The sequence below is a fragment of the Carassius auratus genome, chromosome 18 (genome assembly GCF_003368295.1).
Source record: "Carassius auratus strain Wakin chromosome 18, ASM336829v1, whole genome shotgun sequence".
Taxonomy (NCBI): Eukaryota; Metazoa; Chordata; class Actinopteri; order Cypriniformes; family Cyprinidae; genus Carassius; species Carassius auratus.
Genome location: NC_039260.1, coordinates 19,456,800 through 19,476,766, shown reverse-complemented (window position 1 = coordinate 19,476,766; position 19,967 = coordinate 19,456,800). Strand labels below are relative to the sequence as shown.

Below are 19,967 nucleotides of genomic sequence, written 5' to 3'. Positions count from 1 at the left end.
TTATCTTTATTTGTACGTTTTCTTAGAGTACCTTTTCTCTGCTCGCTTCTCACGCTAACTGTCTTCTGAAGCAGAAGCATAAAGACGACACTGATGGCACGCAATCTAGATAAATATGCGCACATACACAGAATTACAGTATTTAAGTATTCTATTCACGCAATTCATCTGTTAGTGAATGTTTGGGGAAATTTTGGAGAAAAGCATCAGATGTCTAACATTATATTAGATCCGTGTATTACAGTAAGTCATTATATAGGTCTTCTGTCACATTAATGTCAATCAAACAATAAAAGGGAAAAATAAGTTTTTTTTTTTTTTTTTTTTTGTAATATATTTATTTGTAATGAGCACACTAAAGTGATTTTTGCAGTTCATTAGTAGTTTTTCTTACTTTCATTAAGAAAATAATTGGAGGAAAAGATGAAATTTTGATTGGTGGCTGCTTTGGAACCTTCAGAAAACATTAAGAAAAAAAATTCTCAAAATTGACTTTGACTCCATCGAGATCAAACAGGTGTAGTCATTTTTAGTCCGATTCTAACAACTTATATATCACTTTGGGAAGGTATTTTAATTGAGAATGTGAAAATAAAATAACTTATTTTTCAAAAATTAGTTAAAATTAAAAAAAAAAAAAAAAAAAAAAAAAACTTTGGGAAGGTATTTTAATAGAGAATGTGAAAATAAAATAACTTATTTTTCACAAATTTGTTACAATTAAAAAAAAAAAAAAACTGCTGTGAATTCTCTACTTTTTTTTTTTTTTTTTTTTTTATACTGAATCCAATATTTGGATTGGCAATACAACCCATAGCCGATCTTTTCAGGTGGAGCTGGGGAAGTGGTGGATTTCAGAGGAATTTTGAAAGCATGCTACAAAATGCTCAAGTGGATGCTAACCAGCCATTTAAATGTAAAACAAGAAACCAGCCAGCTTGTACCAAGTTGTTTAATGTTGTGAATATCATCAGTTATGTTAAAAACCATCCAGCCTTTGCTATCTAGTGCTTCAGGACAGAACTAGGCATTATAACAAGGCTTCAAATGTTTTTTTTTTTTTTTTTTGTGCTCTTTGGTTTGGATTTCTTTAATCGAAGAGCACTGTGCTTCCAAAAGTTCCATGATTTATTTTCACTTGTTATTATATGAGGTATTTAAGGCAAGGCAAGTTTATTTATATATCTTATTCCATACACAATGGTAATTTAAAGTTCTTAACATAAAATAAATTAAATTATTCATAAAACAACAATCACAAAAATAAAACAATTATTTTAAATAATTTGAAAATTATTTAAAAATGAGTTAAAAAAATTCATTTTAAGACAGAAATAGAAAATTATTTTATCATAAAAAATACAGTCCAATTGTTTTCGTGTTGCATGAAATATAGTCGCACATCGCTTAGTGCTCATTTCATAAATGCACAGCTAAAATGTTATTGCACTGCTGAGATCTTCTGGAAGCTGATTCCAAAATAGCTAAAAGCGGATTCCCCTTGTTTTGTGTGAACCCTTGGTATTTCTAACTAACTCGATCCTAATGATCTGTGTGGTCTGTTAGGCTTATATTCAGTGAGCATCTCATATCTGCAATCTATTTAGGTCCTAGGCCATTGAGTGTTTTATTAACGAGTACAATTTCTTTAAAATCAATCCCAAATGTAACTGTAGGCATAATAAAGGCATGAAGTCTTCACTGGAAACAAAACATCAAATTCTTGCAATGTTGGTATATCCAACTGTTAATTTCATTAATGCATTGGCAGAGGGAGTCAATGGGGCTGTAGTAATTTGGTGATAAGGCTAGGTAAATCAGGGTATCATCAGCAGAGCTGTGAGAGGAAGCATGGTGCTTTCTTGCTATTTAACTTAGTGGGAGTATATAGGCTAAACAAAAGCGATACAATAATTGAGCCTTGTGGTACTCTGTATTTCATGGACGTCCACTTTGACTTATGCTCTCTGTTGTAGCCATTTTAGAAAGTTTTGCCATGTATGAAAGCCATGTATTTTTATTTTATATTATTTATGTAAAAATATTATTGGTTTGTGTTTTGTTTAGTTCAATTTGCTAATTAAGAAAATTGTAAACGTCATAAGGGGTGGTAAATCGAACCGGGTGAAGGGAAGAAAATTATTTTCTTTGTAACAAATTTCGTTTTGTAGAGTGTGTATCTTAATTTGAATGTTTTTTTTTTCTTGTTATTCAATTATTTGTTTAAATAAATGGGAAGAATAAACAAACATTTCATGAAATGAAGTGCATTAAGGCCCACTACCATGCATCTGCGGCCAAACCAAAGGCCAAAACACTCCTATACTTACATAATGCCCTCTCCCTTCTAAATATGATCTTAACCATTTGACTACCATCCTAGAAAGCTAGACCAAGTTTTCCAATCTCTCTAGAAGTATGTTATGATTGACAGTGTCAAATGCAACACTGAGATATAGTAGTACCAGAAATGATATTTTGCAAGAATCTGAATTTAATCGAATATCATTTATTATTTTAAAGGGTTAGTTCACCCCAAAATTGTAATTAGCTTGTGTTTTACTCACCCTCGAGTCATCCTAGGTGTATATTCTTTCAGACAAATCCAGTCAGAGTTATATAAAAAATTGTCCTGGCTATTTCAAGCTCTATTATTATCATACCACACACAGCTCTGGGGGGTAAATAAAGGTGTTCTGTTGTGAATGCATGTGTTTATGTAAGACAAATAGCCATATTTAAAATGTAATAAACACCTTTCTCTCACTTCCGTTATCTGTCATGAGCGGAAGCCGTTCTGGCGGATGTCGTAGTACGTTGGCATTGCGGGATTAGTGACTTATGCAAAGAGAGAACCAAACAAAACGCTGGTCATGAATTAGCAAGACTAGCATATTTTAGAGGCACGTGCACTGCACATACATGCTGCGTCATTTGCCGGATCGCCTTCCACGTATGACAGGCGACGTGAGAGAAATGTGTTTATTACATAGGAATATGGATATTTTTCTTACAAAAACACATGCATTCACTACAGAAGGCTTTTATTCACCCCTCGGAGCTGTGTGAGGCACATTTCATTAAGAATGCACGTGCTTTATTTGACGATTTGTTGAATGTTCAAGTGCAATACTCACTCACTGCAATGATAAAGCTTGAAAATCTGAATATTAGAAGGATTTCTGATGGCTCGTGGGACTGGAGTAATGATGCAAAAAATTTAGCTGTTAAAGTCAGCTTTGATTGTTCCTAATAAATTGATTAACTGCACTCGCAATTGAATATTACATTATTTTGTGGGATAATTAAATATATTCTAAATAAACTACAAACATAAAAAATATACATTTATTTTGTGCTCACATTCTTTCTTGTAACTCTTCCCTCTCAGTCACACACCTGACTGAAATGCTCATTATGCAGGTCATTATTTGGGCCTTTGTCTTCTCAGGTGTAAATCACAATAATATTCATGGTCAATCATGCCTACTCACATATGCCCTTTTGAAACAAAAAGCATCTTAGAAATTTTTTATCAATCTATTGTTTTCTGTGAGTGAGTAAACAAGATGATCTTCACATAATTTTGAAGCAAAAATTCTAGGCTACAAGCTCCAGGTTTTAGTCTTTTGAACATGTTCTGTATGTGTTTCATGACCTTATTTCAATTACTTCAAAATTCTAGTTTTCACTAACCGAACATAAACATTGTTTTCTCAAAAACACAATCATGTACATACATAACATTATATTATTGCATACATAATATTTATATATTATTGTAGCCCATTTTGTACTGAATACAGGGTTTATAGACTTTAGCCATGTAAATGTTTATAAGCAACTGAAAAAAGCACAAAAGTCAGGGCATGTCAAAACTTCTCTAGGACCCCAAAACCCCCTTAGACCTCAGAGGGTTAAAGCACATACAACATGCCATATGTTTCTGCAAAATTTGTGAAATGTTTATTTTTCTGTAATGCGGTTCTATCACTCTTTGAAATTAAGGTGTTTATCGTTGACCCGTGAGCATTATTCTGCCATGCTGTATATGCATAGATGTCTATATAATATGTCAGAAAACATGTCAAGGTTGTGCTTTTCAAATCATACGTTCCACCAGAGAATGTAGCGGTCTGTCAGATTTCATAATAGACAGGGGCAAAGATCAGCTATTGTTCAGTAGAAGTGATTTACTGCACTGTTGTATAAAAACCAGTCATGTTATCCTAGATATTTTTAACCCTTCAGTCAGGACAGACCAGATGCCTATTGCCTTTGGCACTTCCCTGTCTGCTTTTTACTCAAACAGTACATTCTCTTTAGAGCCAATATGACTTTTGTTTTCAGAGGTGATGAATAAATGTAGTGTAGTCACAGTATGGTGTGGATTGTGAATGTTGTTTCTCGTTTGTGTGGATTGTTTTGGTTGATATGCAGAAATTTACCACGCTTGGTTGTTAATCTCAAGATCACTGCTGCTGTGTGAAATTAAAACTGCCTAATTTCAGTCTGAAAGGGGCTAATCAACACCACCCATGACCAGGGCAGATGAAACATCTCATATCCTGTCCCATAAGCTCTGTCTTCTGTTCTGTCTTAACCCACAATGATGAAAAATAAATAAATAAATAAATACCCACATGTCTAAGAATGCTGGAACTCTTTCACATGCGGGATGGAGAACAATGGAGAACAAAGCTTTTGCTTGTCAACATATGATCAAAATCGACCTGTTTGATGTTTTTATTCTTGTGAAAAATAAGTGTATTTAATTGTATTGAATGTGCACTTATAGTATACTTCACATCTTAATAGTATTTTAAAAACTGTACTTGAGATAATATAATTAAATATAATTATACATGTAAAATAAATATAATTAATGGATATATTTCTTAATACCATCCTGTACACTTTCTAATCATGTTAAATGAAAAGTTTTACTTTAAGGTTGATTGTAAAGTATTTTAATAATATTTTATTTGATGTATTAACATACTAAAGTAACTGATTAGAATTTTAACTGTAGTGTGTCATCTGATACACAAGTATGTTTAGATTTTTGTCCTGGAAAGCAAACCTTTTTATTATTATTATTATTATTATTATTATTTATTTATTTATTTTTATTTTTATTTTTTTTTTTTTGCTGTGAAAATTCATTTTCAGAGGATATAAAATATTAAAATGTAAAAAAATAGTTTTATATATATGTATGTATATATATATATATATATATATATATATATATATATATATATATATATATATATATGTTGTTCAGTGCTTTGACGCAATGTATTTTGTTTAAAGCACTATATAAATAAAGGTGATTGATTGATTGATATATATACTATCATTATAAGTCTCAGACAAATAACTGCTAAATATATATATATATATATATATATATATATATATATATATATATATATATAACTGAGAAGTTGTCTTGTTAGCAAAGTTGTTTAATTAGTAAAAGCTGTTTATCACTTGCTTTTGTTCTCAAGAGCCTACAAAAAAAAAAAAAAAAAAATGATAATGATATTGTTTGTTTCCTTGCACAAATGTGGTTGCTAAGCCAAATTAAGTGTCATTCCAGTCGAACTCTGGTTGTGCCATTATATTTGTTGATATGTCAGCACAGCGATGCTTAAATGGGACACTTATTGATTTGCTGACCTCCATAAATGCTGCTAACGTTTCATTTGTATTTGCAACTTGTAACCAAGAGCTTAGAGAAGTGTAAGTTGTAAGTGCAGGCTCAAACTGAGCCAAAAATGACTTTCTTTCTTTCTTTCTTTCTTTCTTTCTTTCTTTCTTTCTTTCTTTCCTACTTACTTTCTCATTTTAAATAGTTTCAGTGGCATTGTGTTGTGCTGAGAGTTTGCAGATTAATTATGGTAATTTATGCAAATGCAATTTGTTTCAACAGATTAACGGTAGTAGCTCCACCTGTCGACTTAGTTGTGAGACTCCTGTGCTGTGTCATGTCCACAGTGCCGCTACACGTGGAAACCTTCACCTCTACGTTCCAACTCAAATTACATTTTAAAAATGCCATCTGATGTCTCTCCTCAGACATGGCTTGAAATTGTAATGATTGCCCACAGTTCTCGGCTTTTTGTGAAATAAAATGATTTGCCACCATTCGTTGGTATTTTAAAAGTACTCACAAGATTGAAGGCTTCAAGCAAGGTTACCTGTTTTAATTACCACTTGGCCGTCATTTCCAGAGGGAAACAGGAAGTGAGATTTAAGCAGCAGGTTTGGGGTGTGGAGCAGGTTAAAGTGAAAGCTCACGCGGAGGTCAAACCTCAGATGACAGATACTAAATCTAGCCGAGCCGCGAGCACTTATCTGATTTTCATGCAATCTCTGACCCTTAATCTGCAGGTTAACAGCTGCCTCTGTGCCACCGTCTGTCACTCTAAATCCACGCTTGCATATGTGTGTTTGCAGATCTCGGGGCATTCAGCGGTCGGGCGAGAGGAGCTGTTTCGGTGAGGGAAGGCCAGGGTGTTGTACTAATGTGTGCCCCCCCTCCTCATTCGCCAGGTGGGTACACTCTCTGTTCTGTCTCCGTCTCTATACTCTGTTGAAAAGAGCAGCATAAAGGTCACCAGCATGCATTTTGTTTTGGATGCTGGCTGCATATGAAAACGAATCTTATATTCAAAGAACTTATAAGATGGATATTACAAGTCATATAGATTTATCTTCTATGCCAGTAGTAGATTTGCTCTGCGGTATTTCATACTTACTGTAGGTTCCATATTATGAAAGTGGCACATTTTCATGCCCCATTAAAATGCAAGTGCTTTTGGTACTACAGCTAAAACAAATCATCACAGCTCTGAAGCTGTTTAAATGAAGGAGTTGAAATCTGGCTTGTATTTTCTTTGGTGCATGTGCTTATCCTAGACATATCAATTAGACAAATCAACAGAAATAGACAAAAGACAATCAAAATTCAGAAGCCAGTAATTCCAACTGTGAATGATAATAATGAGATTTGATAGGGTTATATGTCTGCAAATTTTGGACAAAAGGCTATAAGTAAAGGCATTTATATATGATACAAATTATTTCTATTACAAATAAATGCTTTTCTTTTTAATACTCTATTTATCAAAGAATCCTGAAAAAGGTATCATGGTTTCCACACAAATATTAAGCAACACAACACCTTCCAACTAGGGATACATTATATTATTGTAACGTTATCAGCCGCAGTAATTTATGTCTGTTTGATGTAAAGGTCAGAATCTATAGTTTACATGAAAACAAAAAAATTATATTAAGATTATATAATATTCATAAAAAAAAACGTATATTTAGATTTGTTCATTAATATATATATATATATATATATATATATATATATATATATATATATATATATATATATATATATATATATATATATATATATAGGTATGTCTGGCAAGCACATCGAGATGAGAGAAATTTTACAGGTCCAGACTGTAAAACCGGAAATATGTGTGTGGAGATGACCAGCCGGCTGCAGCACAAATATCCTGGAGAGCCACGCCAACTGATATGGCCTCAGAGGCTGCCATACTCTGGGTCAAGTGCTCATCGACCGAAGCAAATGAATAACATATCTGCCTTATACCAATGGGCAGCTCTGTGGACGTAAGTGTCAAGAGCTTGAATCTTTCCTGGCCTGCTTCCTGGAACGGGGGAGGACAGAAGACCTCTAGTACTATGGGACCCGGCAAAGAGGTGGGAACCATAGGGACATACCTGGGTCAAACTCAAGGCACAACAAGAATATAGCAATGAGAAAGACTGTCTTCAGTGTGAGTAGCTTGTCAGAGACCTATTCAATGGCTTTCGAAAGGAGCATTGCACAAAGCCTCCAGAACCACCACTAGGCCCTACAAGGGCACCTTGGTGCACTGTACTGGCCTCAGTCTCCGGGTGCCATGGAGGAAACGTGTAACCAACGGGTACTTTCCCAATGTTTGAACACCCATAAGGGCATGATAAGCAGCTATGGCCGCTACATAAACCTTCAGAGTGGAGGGGGATGACCATGCAGAGAAACTTTCCTGCTGAAACTCCAGAACTGTACCGATTGGGCTGTTTACTTGGTATTGTAGTCATTGTCCACACCAAGAAGTGAAAAGCTTCACTTCAAGGTGTACAGTCTCCTCATGGCGAGAGCTCTGGATTGGAGTATAGTTCCAACAGCCTCAGATTAGAGATCAGATGCTATGTGCTGAGCCCCCTGAGGGGCCACTCCCTCATCTTCCATAAGTCTGGGCAGGGGTGAAGTATGGTGCTAGCGCTTTTGTAGCTTTAGCTCTACATAATGACAAGGAGCACTCAGCGAAGAGCTTTGAGACAAAAACCAATGTTTCTTTCACATGTCTATTGCACGTAAACATCGCTGCCTGACCTTGATTATGCAAAGCGGGCTCCCCCTCCGTGAAAACCTTTTTGGTACTGAGGCACCACTGCAAGGGTCTCATGTAAAGCAGGCCAAAAGGTATCACGTTGGACGCAGCTGACACAACAGTCTCTGAAACTGTTTGACAGTGAGTGACCCTAGTGTTTGACTAGCAGGGAACAATTGTCCTGACTGCTCTAGTGTCCTCCTCTAAAGGGGCGAGCTTTCCCATGCCATGCTGTTGCCATTCCGGAGCTGGGAAATTTGCTCGCAGGAGCCCACTAAGTCCTGAAGAACTGGGGATGGCAAGGATACCAGTAAAGCTTCCTAAGGGGAACTGAGGAGGATCGGGCACCATATACTGAGGTGTGTACCTCTCCTCCCCAGAGTGGGCTGCCCTCAGGGTCCTGACCAAGAGCACTGCCCCACCCCCGATCTTTCTGTGCGGGGTATGGGTTTCAGTGCTCTGCTTCTGGGTCTGGCGTTATGAGGAGCTAGACGGCTGGGACTGTTCCCGCTCAGCAGTCCCAAAGACCTGGAGGTGGTGAAAGAGGATATGCAGTGATGTCGCCACTTACTTCTTTGCCTCCTAAAACCTCTAAAAAACAGTATCAGCTGAGCTGCTGAAGAGGCCAGAAGGTGATAACGGGGCATCTTGGAGGAAGAATCTGTCCTTGTCTTGTAGTTCAGACAGATTCAAACACAGTTGTCACTCCATAGCAACCAATGCTGCCATGGAACTGCCGATGGCTCTGCCTGTTTCCTTGGTGGCTCAAAGCAACAGATATGTGGCCCGACGTAGTTACCAACAATGTTGATTCCTTTTCCTCTCTATCGTCCAGGTTTTTTAGCAGGTCAGCCTGTTACGCTTGCAACACCGCCATAGTGTGCAGACATGCACCGGCTGCCTTGCCGCCATGTGTGACCCTACATGCTCCCTTCCCAAACAGATGATGCACAAATTGTGCGTATCCCCACCCAAGAGATAGCATGGGCAGGGAGGAGCACACAATTTGAAAAACTTTCCGCTCGCCACCGATTTTGTTTTACATTTAGACATTTTGAACTCACTGAAGAGCAGAAACTTACATGTGCATTTGGTTGCTCACGTCATCCCGTTTGTGACATCTTGCTTCTCTATTGGACTGATTTCACACATGCTTCAGTATGGGGTCTCACTGGGGTGTACCCAAGGCGTGCGACGCAACTCAAGTTCCTGAACTTAAAATCAAGGCGCTCTAAAAGGTTTTTAGTATTTTTACATCTCTTTTGTTTTTGACTATTATTAACCCACAATTAAAATGTCAAGGTTTCAATTGCATCTGTGTCAAGAATAATAAGTAAATAAATAAATAGTTAAATGAAAAAAGCAGAGATTAATATCATTATAGTTATTTTCTAAGTTTTCAGTGTACTCTCATTAAAATATAAAATAAAATAATGTTTATTTGTTTTAACAAATACGTTTTTTGCTCAAAACTAACCAAGCTCAAAAATAATATGTTTATAATCTCTGCACAGGAGGGGCTTGGTGTTGTTTTAAAACAAAAGCGAAAATATATATTTATCGCCTATTTATCGAATTATTATTATTATTATTATTATTATTATTATTATTTTAATCCTTAAAAAAATCTATTTTTAACATTATTAATGGGTATTTTGTGACACTGAAGACTAGCGTAATGGCTGCTGAAAATCAGCTTCAGCATTATATTAATAAATCTTTTTAAATACATTAAAATAGAACAATTTGTAAGCATAAAGAGCATAAATATATAATATGCATTCATTTGTTTGAATACACTCACATTGATTTATGTCTATGTGTTTGGAGGATCTTTACATGTTAAAAAGTGTATTGTGTTTGTGGATTGACATGACACAGAAATGTGACAAACTCGTAAATCTGTCCATGTTAGCTTTTGTTCTAACAGGAATAAGAGGTTTTGTCATGCACTTGGCTTCACTCTTTGTTGTACTGTGCTGATAGATTACATACTATTTGCATTTTGCCTAGACCCAGGAAATATAAAATACTTGTTTCCGGAACCAGTGTAAGAGTTTAATTCAAGCTAGCCAGGACCAGCATAAACCAGCCTGGACTCACCTTTCTCTCTTCAGTGGCTTTCTAGTTTCTGCTTGTCTTTCACCAGTCCCTGTAATTGCAGGTTAAATGAACTCGGATGGAGTGAGACAGAGATTGGGAAGAGAAGGATACAGACAGAACAGTTGAACGAGCACTATCAGATGAAAGGCTTGTGGTGAAATGGCCATTTTTAGAACATTTAGTGCTCCCAGAGATCCGAGTAACCTCATCCAGCTTCCTCTTTTCCTGTCTGCTTAGTCCCTTAATGAAGAAGACTGTGTTAAAGTGATAGTGCGCTTTATTCATTGCTCACTCTCAGCTTGTATTAACTGTATGCTGTTATTTTTCATGCATTGAGCATTTACTTTGAAACAGTTTTCACTCAGATAATGTCTCTTTTTTTTTTTTTTTTATAAAGACATGGCAAGTATTACACTGAATTTGAAGCAGACTGAAATAGTATCTGAAATAGCTTATCTCTTCCCACTCCTCCCGTCATTGGATGTCTGTATGTTTGGTGAATATCATTGGCAGCTCTGTTTCACTTATTTCAGCCTGACTCTCATTAGCATGTGTCATCTAATAATCATAATGACATTATTTTATAACTCTGCAAATGCAAAGTTTGATTGGTTTCTGTTATGCCCTCCCGGGTGAACTTTGAGAAGAAACACTATTTGATTCATCCAAATCCAGTTTCTTGGTGCTGTGTGTTTTCTTCAGGACAATAGTGATGAATAACATCAAAGGACTTTGCCAGAGTGATTTGCATCAGAACTGACTGGGCCTCCTGTTCCACATGGGAAATTACGGTCCTTGTGTGTCAACCTATCCGTCTCCAGCTGGTCGATGCAGTGTGTTTCCAGACAAGCATCAGCATCAAGGCTCAAATTTACCGGATCATTAGAAATGAAGAGAAATCACAGTCAGACAATTATTTCACGCAGACACAGGCAACATGAGGAAGCGTTTTAGTGGCCTGTCTCATATCTCACTCCTCAGTTGTCCTCTAATGGGAAAGTGGAGGAGATCCCTGTTACATATACATACATATATATATGTGTGTGTGTGTGTGTGTGTGTTGCTCACTGGCTCTGAATACACACAGACTAACCACGGGTCACAGGGGTGGAATGTTGATCAGTACTGGCTTGGGATGAGTGGCATCATGCATCTCAACCAATGAGAGCATTTCTAGTGGGCCTAAGACTACAGCACCAATCAAATTATTTAGGCTAAGCATCAACATTCACAAACCTCTGTTCACTGTTATTTTAAACAGAAAAGAATGCAACATGCCAGTAATTATGACTTCATTAGTGGGAAATATACATTTTCCAATAGCACATCAAAACAGCAGAGAAGCCCTCTCGCTCAGCACAGCAGAGTTCATTGTTTTGTTAACTTTGTGGTTAATTATTTTGAGTCATTTGGGACACGTTAACACACGGCCCTCTCTCACAATATATTACTTTACTTTACTATATATATAATACCTATGTAGCTAGATTGTGTTTTCTGCATAACTGATGTCTTTTAATGCTCCTGTATGTATATTATAGTAAATATTGTGCGCTCTTCAAGAGTGTGTAGGAGGCAGAGCTGTTGCATTGTACCAGAACTAAGGAACTGAGGAACCGAGCAACCTATTTACATGAGACAAGGCTGGTTTTAGTCTATTGATTTTCTGCAATTGTTTGACTAGCGCGGAAAGCTGATGTGAAGAAAATTAACATCATTCACTGGCTACAAGGTCACAGAATGATTTGTCTTTAAATGCCAATACTGATTTCCCATCAGGCTCAGAGCTGCGTACCTTCTGAGGGGCACCAGGTTTTAAGAATCTGATGAGATCAACACTTAAGCAAACGTTTAGCAATAGCAAGCAATTTATTGTGAACCATGATACAAATGTTATGCTGTATCAGAAATCTGGACTGAATATATGGAATGGTTCTGCTTAAATACTTGACAGTTGTTTTGTAGATAAATGTAAACTCTGTATATACATGCATTTCTTTACGACACTATAATTTTCCATAAATAAATTAAAATTAGTAAGTGACTGATTAAGTGTATGACTTAGCCAGTAAGCATGCAACTTTATTTGTTCTGTTTTAACTTTTTTATTTTAACTTTTTACATTAACACATTGACTGTAAGACCTGTACGAACGTCATTCGGTTATGAGTGGGAACTATTAAATGTTTGCTTAGAGGATTAACATTTGAGATGTGTGGAATGGGAAGAACTGCAGGGAAGTTATTTTAGGACTTGTAGGACGGCTTTGAGGTTAATTTGTCTTTCATTTGCCTAAATTGCTCGTAGGAGGTTTCATCCACATTAATATGGCTAGATGACTTTAAAACTGAAAGTAATTGAAAATAATTTCAGATCACTGAGATGTAAACAGGATATTACTCTCAATACGATCGCTATTGCTTTACCACTCAAAGTGTAGAGGAGGCGTTGTTGGTTACTGACCTTGATGAATGTGTGGAGCGCTAATGTTACACTCAAAATAAAAATGACTGTCTACTCTTATCTTTGCTCCATTTAATGCCGTTTTCAGGTTCTTCTGGGAATGTCCAACAGTACGTGGTCGGAAATTACATTTATGACATGCTGTGCGATTTTGGCTGGAATAAAATAAACACAAAGTCCGATTTCTTTCTCGCTTTTTCACATTCCGGTAAAACAGTAAGCATATGTTGAGCTAGTAAAAACAAAATAAAGTGTAAATAATGCTAATGGTGTAGGTAATACTGCTCCTTTTGTGTATTTAAGCATTGTCATACTGAAATGGTCAATGATGGGAAAGGTACTTTAGTTACAAATGCCTGTTATATTATAAACTTGCTAAATTAACCGTACTTCATACTTCTGAAATAAAGCACTACTGTAATATTCAGATCAAAGTCATAATGAATTTTCATTCCATTCCAATTCAGTGCCTCTTGAACAATAACTTCAACTTTCCTCAGTCACTGACAGTTGTAAGTATTTGTGCAAACCCAGTGCATGAACTCAAAAAACGGTATCAGAAGCCTCAGGCGCTGAGGCCGTCAGCTAGAAATACTGTATTGTGATTTATATTGTTTGACGCTTTATGAGGACGCCTTTCGTGAGAGTCCTTTTGAATTTTATTTATGAGATAAATATTCATTGTTTACTCAGGTGACATTGGCCCTTGTGTATGAAAAATTGAACTGGAATCTCTTTAAAGAGTGGCAATCCTTCAGTGATTAATCAACGGGAACGCGCCACCTGTATTTACTATGCAAAAGAAACCAATGGTCTATGAAATTCATACTTTAATTATTTGGTGAATAAATTGGTCTTGGGGAAATTCATTTGGATCAAGAGGAAGTTTCTCTCTCTCTCTCCCTTTCTTTTCTCCTTTTCTGCAGCAAGAAATCTTATGTGACTATGATATTCGACACAAGGCAAACAGCGTGGATCAGAGTAGTAATCTGCTATCTCATATCTCCTGGATTTATATGGCATAATATAACCGCTTCAGAGTTACAGAAAAACACACATAATTTTGTTCTGTTGACAGCCTGCCTTTAGTCATTTGGTTTCTGGCTCAATGTGACATGATAAAGAATACTTCATTCCTCTGCGTATCTGTACGGAATAAGAAATGTGCCCCATTCTCGGAAGTGACAGTAATGATTGATCACAAAAACATAATGATTGCATGTCTTGACCTTTTTTTTTTTCAACTGCAGAACTGTAATTTTTAATATTGTGATTGGCTATGGAGACATTTTGGCCAGTGCCTTGCGGTCAAATGATGTAAATGCTTTTTATTTTTATTTTTTTATTTTTTTTATTACTATTACTTTTGATTGTAATAATATGTCAGTAAATGTTCATCTGAAGCTTGTCTATAAAACGCTGAGACCATCTGATTTGAGTTCAGCCCCAGCTCCTGAAACTATGGTCTTGGACTTAATTTAAGATGGACTTGGGTCAGAACAACAATTTGCATAGAAGAGATGTGATTTATTGTTTTCTGCTTTATTGTGTGGGGCTTAGTCTGGACACAAGGGTTACTTTCCTCATTCCAATGCAGTTTGGTACAGTATGCCAACACGAAACTGTATCTCTGTACATTTTTATAACATGCTGGTGATGATTGCCCTGAACACTGTAGTAGATAGCAGTAAATTAATCCATATCACCTAGACATCAGCTCCCAGACTCCCCCTCCTGTGAGCCCTCGCTCTGACAAGGTCAGCGGGCAACAATGCAGATTCAGGCAGGGGTTTCCTTAGGGACATGTGTGTTGTTCTCACAGCTCATCTGGTTGCTCTCCTTCTGCCCCGGCAGAGATCATCTACAGCTGGGTGTTCAATGAGCTTCCCTCGTTCGTGGCAGAGGACAGCCGGCGATTCATCTCGCAGGAAACTGGAAATCTGTACATCTCCAAGGTGCAGCCCTCGGACGTGGGCAGCTACGTGTGCCAAGTGAAGAACACTGTGACCAACGCCAGGGTCCTGAGCCCACCGACGCCTCTGACTCTCAAAACAGATGGTGAGATATTACACGCACTTCACACACACACATGCACACACATATTCCTGCTCCCTAAATCCCCATCACCTGCACAGCAGAACTAGGCTGGGATACCAAGCACCACTCTTGGTGAACTAAATTGATGAATCAATACCATGACATGAAGTATTTGCTAATAAATTAAATTAAGACATTATTTTACCGTTTTAGCTCATGTCTTAAAAAATGTAAAAAAAATAAATAAATAAAAAAATACAATGACTATAGCTTCCGCTGGCACTAGGGCCCATATAAATAAAAATGTAGGTCACAATAATTTAAACATTTTGTGAGATCGCAGTATATATCATAGCATAAACATCTTTGCTGTTCACTTACCTGATACTGTACTTAAGATTAAAATCCAACATGTTACCAATGTGCAGTTTGTTTAGGTGAGATGTGCTATTACTAATCAATCAGCATATGACTCTGGGCTAGGATATGATAAATGGGAGACAGAAACCCATAGACTTCCATTGAAGGTGGGACCTGAGCCATATTTAGAGGCTGTTACAGAGACCTGGGGTGAATTTTTGATTTTACCATATTAGGTTAAACCACATAACAACATGCTAGCAATAAAGCAGAACACTTTTGCAATAGCATAACAAACACGCACAATTTTAAAAAAAAAATTTAAAAAATTTAAATTGTACAAAACAACAGGTTTTCCTCACCCTCACATCATTCAAAATCTTTAAGACATTAAGTCATCTTCAGAAAGTGTATTTATTTATTTATTCTTTTTGAAATCTGTCTGATTTGCGTCCCTCCACTGAAAGTATTTTCAGTCAAAACTGTGACGCTTAACAATTTTCATAAAGAGAATACAAAATAAATCCATATCGGCTGAGTGGCTTTATCCCCGTCTTTTTGTTGCCGCAATTACTTTAAATTAGGAAAAAAATAATAATAAATGATATTAAATTAGCTTATGCGTTTATTCATATATAAACAATTGATCAGCGAACATATACAAAAGTTTTGTATGTACATATACAACCATTCTTGCTTGATCTGTGAACAAATCTCACTGGTTCTTGTGGAAGCTCATACGTACCAATATGATACGCAAGAATGAATCTCATTGGCTTTTGCACGTCAAGCAATCATATTTGAGCTTCTAAATTTAAATGGCATAATGTTAAATGCTATGAATAAAGCCCTAATTTAACAACATGAAGGTGAGTAGGCTAAATAATGCTCATTTTTGGGTGAACCAAACATTTAATTTTTTTCCCGATAATATCTCAAAAAAGCATGGCAGAGACACAGAAGCAAAAGCAACCGAGGGGCTTAGCTGGCTGATCATAAATTGATAGGAATGTCCATTTTCTTCCATGCGACAGTTTTTCCATAATCACGATGGAAATAATATACAAATTTCAAATAACAAATGTCAGTTTGTAATTTCAAATGCCATGTTAGCCATCATTTCCCATAGAGAGAGGCTTGTAAATGTGCTTTAAGGTACATAACAGCTGGACTTTTTTCAAGCTCTGAATCCCAATACAGGAAAAAGTCCATCAGTATCTCAGAAGGCTAGAAATAATGGATGTGCCTGCAAATCAGGCTTGAAAGGAAATGTGGCAGTTTTCCAGCGGCGTGACAAGCGGGTCAGTTGTCTATATTAGTGCTTTTATGCCATATGAAGCCCATTTAATGAGACGTCTGACTTATATATGTAGTTTTTATGCCTCATTCTCTCTTCTTCTTTCTCGCTGCACGAGCGGCCTTTAGGCCAAACCGAAAGTGTCATGAATTCCAAAACATCCCCATTAAACAGAGAGCATGAGGTGCTTTATCTTTTGCTTTAGAGCTCTTTTTCCACAGACAATGCGCTCTGGTGAAACTGCCCATCAGGGAAATAATTTTTCCAGCATAAAATTAACCGAATCAGTGGTCCTCTTCCATAATGGGCAGTAGCTTCTTTAATAGCAGATTCCCGAGGGCCAAGCTGGGGAGCCAAACACCCGGCTGTCACTTCAGGCGTTTTTCCACACTTCACAAACACGCATGCATCACCTGCTGCCGGTACACGTCAATGTCATCCAACCCGGTATGCAATCCCAGAACAGCCGGGCTTAAAGGACTACAGTGCCCTAAAAGCTTGTTTTTGCCTACGTTGCTTAAAGTTGCACGTCCTTTGTTAGGGCGCCATGTCCCCTTCGGCATGCTCTTCGGCATTTGCATAACCTTGTTGTTGAGAAACGTTCCTCAGAGACATGCACGCATCTAAGCGCATTAGCATACTAAATTGGATTTGCGCCTCTCCTTAGCACAGATTGCAAATGCAAGTAGCGTTGTGTTTTTCAATCGCACTCGGAAATTAGAGAAAGAGCAGAGAAGGAAGGCTGGAGAGCAAAAGAAAAGTCCCGAGGGTTATCTCAGAGCCACAGGTGGTACAGTCAGAATGAATTGCTTTGTGGCAGCTGCATTTGCAAATAACCATACAGTCTGGGTCTCGTGCGGAATGAGCGCCAGTTCAGCGAGAGGTTAGTCACCCATAACACAAGCACGGCTGATGGGAGTCTTTATTCTTTCTGTTCCTGACGTACGCAGCGTCCGCTTGGCAGACGTTGTGTGGGAAGCATCACGCGTTCAGCAGCTAAATGGCTCGGCGGGCTGCGCCTAAAAGCCTGAAAATTATTTTGACACCCCTGGCCGAGCTCGACTTGCCTCGCTTTCAGACAGTCTTCCAGTGATCTCGAACCGCACCAATCTACAGCCCACTATTCGCGTTTCCTGCTGAGACAGGATGATAATTAACTGCCCGAGAGGCTCCACGCCTATGTCCTTCCCTTGGCTATGACACTCTTAATCAAAGCTGCCCAACTGCATATGCGCTCGGCTGCACCTACAGGGCAAGTCATGCATCTTCTCCACCCGGGGAAACAGCAAAGGCAGCGGAGGCCCTCTGCACTTATGTGATGAATCGCACCTTAATAGATGCGACTCAGATGGAACAATAACTCTCACAGAGCTGGAGTGCTCGCAAAACACTCTGTGGTGCTGGGATTTCTCATGCTTCGCGCTTGGCCTTGGACCTTGAAGGGGCAGCATTTTTAAACGGAGGCTCAAGCATTTCTGAGGCCTTCATCATTATCATTAATTTATAGGAGAGAAGGTATGGGTGACCTTGGATTCGAAGAGCGAAAGTGCAGTGGCTTCAATTATTGAGCTACGAATGTTGGGTCAGTGTTTCAAATAACATTTCAAATGTCACTAAGGGTCATAAAAAATGCAAACTGATAGCACTGATGTCTCATTCTCTAATAATACCACTGTGTACATGCTTTTCTAATCATAAAATGAGAAACCTGAGATGCTAGAAAAAAAAAGGTCTCAGTGTGCTGTACAAAAACCCTTGTCTTCCTTTTGAATGAGACTACCATGTCTACCGCATGCCCACAGAATGTCCCCAAATTTTAACTAAAGTAGTATTGATGATTACTTTGTTTTGTTGTGTGCTTGTAAAGTTTATATTACATTAACATCTGGCAGAACTAGCTTTTCTGGACTGTAGTATACAGTAATGGTTACCCCAAAAATGAAGGATTGTTGGGGTAAACTACAGACACAGTATCAAAATCACAGACTCAAGACCTCTGTTTCTGGTACCTAGTACCTAAGGCGAGCTGTCAGTGCCCAAATGAAGCTAATGTTTATTGGACTAACATCTAGTTGTGTAGTTGTGGTTCGTACACGTTATGTGGATTTTGTATAAATACAGTTGTCACTAGCTGAATTTTGCAAGAGTTAATTTAATCGTGGAATGCTGTTGTCACTCTTGTAAATAAGCTCACATAACATGTTTGAGCACTCTGAAGAATGACGGAATGTACTGGTGTAGCACTGTGCCAGTCATATTTAAATAAAGCCAGTGTCATACTTTTCAGCGCAAGCACACTTCTTTTTTGTGCAAATCATGCTATTATGCCATAAATGCGCTATGATACCCGATGGAAATTATTTTAAGGCTATTTAAAAGAAATTAATTAAATGTTTTCACACATTCTTAACACTTTACAGAATTTGATCATGCTAATATTTTACTATTTTAAAACGATAATTCTTTTATTCTGACAGCCTTAGTTTTAAAAATGAAATCTCCAAAATAATTATTTTGAAGTCTTCACAACTAACCACATTGTCCTTTTTTTTTACTGTCATCTTTTGCATTTTTCAATGTAAAATGAATTAATGAATGTTAAAAAGTAAATTTTAATTATAATAGTTGCATAAATTGCTTTCTTGCAATGGCAATTTAGAAAATAACATGTTGTTATAAAACCATACTTTCTTTTCACAATATAAATAGGATTTTCTACATTCAACTGCTTTTGTTTTAGTAAAGGGCTTCCTAGCAAATGTATCATCATCATGTTTGTTGAGGTTCTCTGTATCAAAAATAAAGTTTGAAAACCCCTGCATTAGGTCACTGACCAGGACAAATATATATTGTAAAAGCTCCTGCCACACTAATCAAGAAATCAGAATGACCTTTCATGATGGCCATTTCTCTCAAACTGCCATTTCAGTTCACATCATGATGTCACAATAAACATCTATTGGGCCTTCAGGAATACTTTTTAAGAAGGTCATATGAGTTATGCCTCAGTGATGTGTTCAGACACTGAGTGGACATGCTAAGGATGTATATAAATGCTTCAATAGGTGCAATGTGGACTACAGAATGAATTGTCATGACACATCTCATAATTGTGATTTTAATGGGAAGTGAAATGGTGTTGTGATGATGCACTGCATCACATGATCACACATTAAATATTCTGACAATTAAATTGTAGGCTTTCTTTTTTTACGGATAACAAGGACCTTGACAGTCATCTGTTTCCAACAAACCATCCATTTATTTTTTGTCTTCAA

At 37.1% G+C, this 19,967-nt stretch overlaps 1 protein-coding gene across 1 annotated transcript in view; it reads left to right on the top strand.

The window, feature by feature from the left end:
* The window catches only part of LOC113118617 (contactin-5), a 284,385-nt gene that overhangs the window by 174,602 nt on the left and 89,816 nt on the right, over positions 1–19,967 (top strand). Inside the window, exons 6-7 of the mRNA XM_026287922.1 lie at positions 6,466–6,561; positions 14,850–15,053. Coding sequence (XP_026143707.1) covers positions 6,466–6,561; positions 14,850–15,053 — 300 coding nt within the window. The remainder of the gene's footprint in view (positions 1–6,465; positions 6,562–14,849; positions 15,054–19,967) is intronic.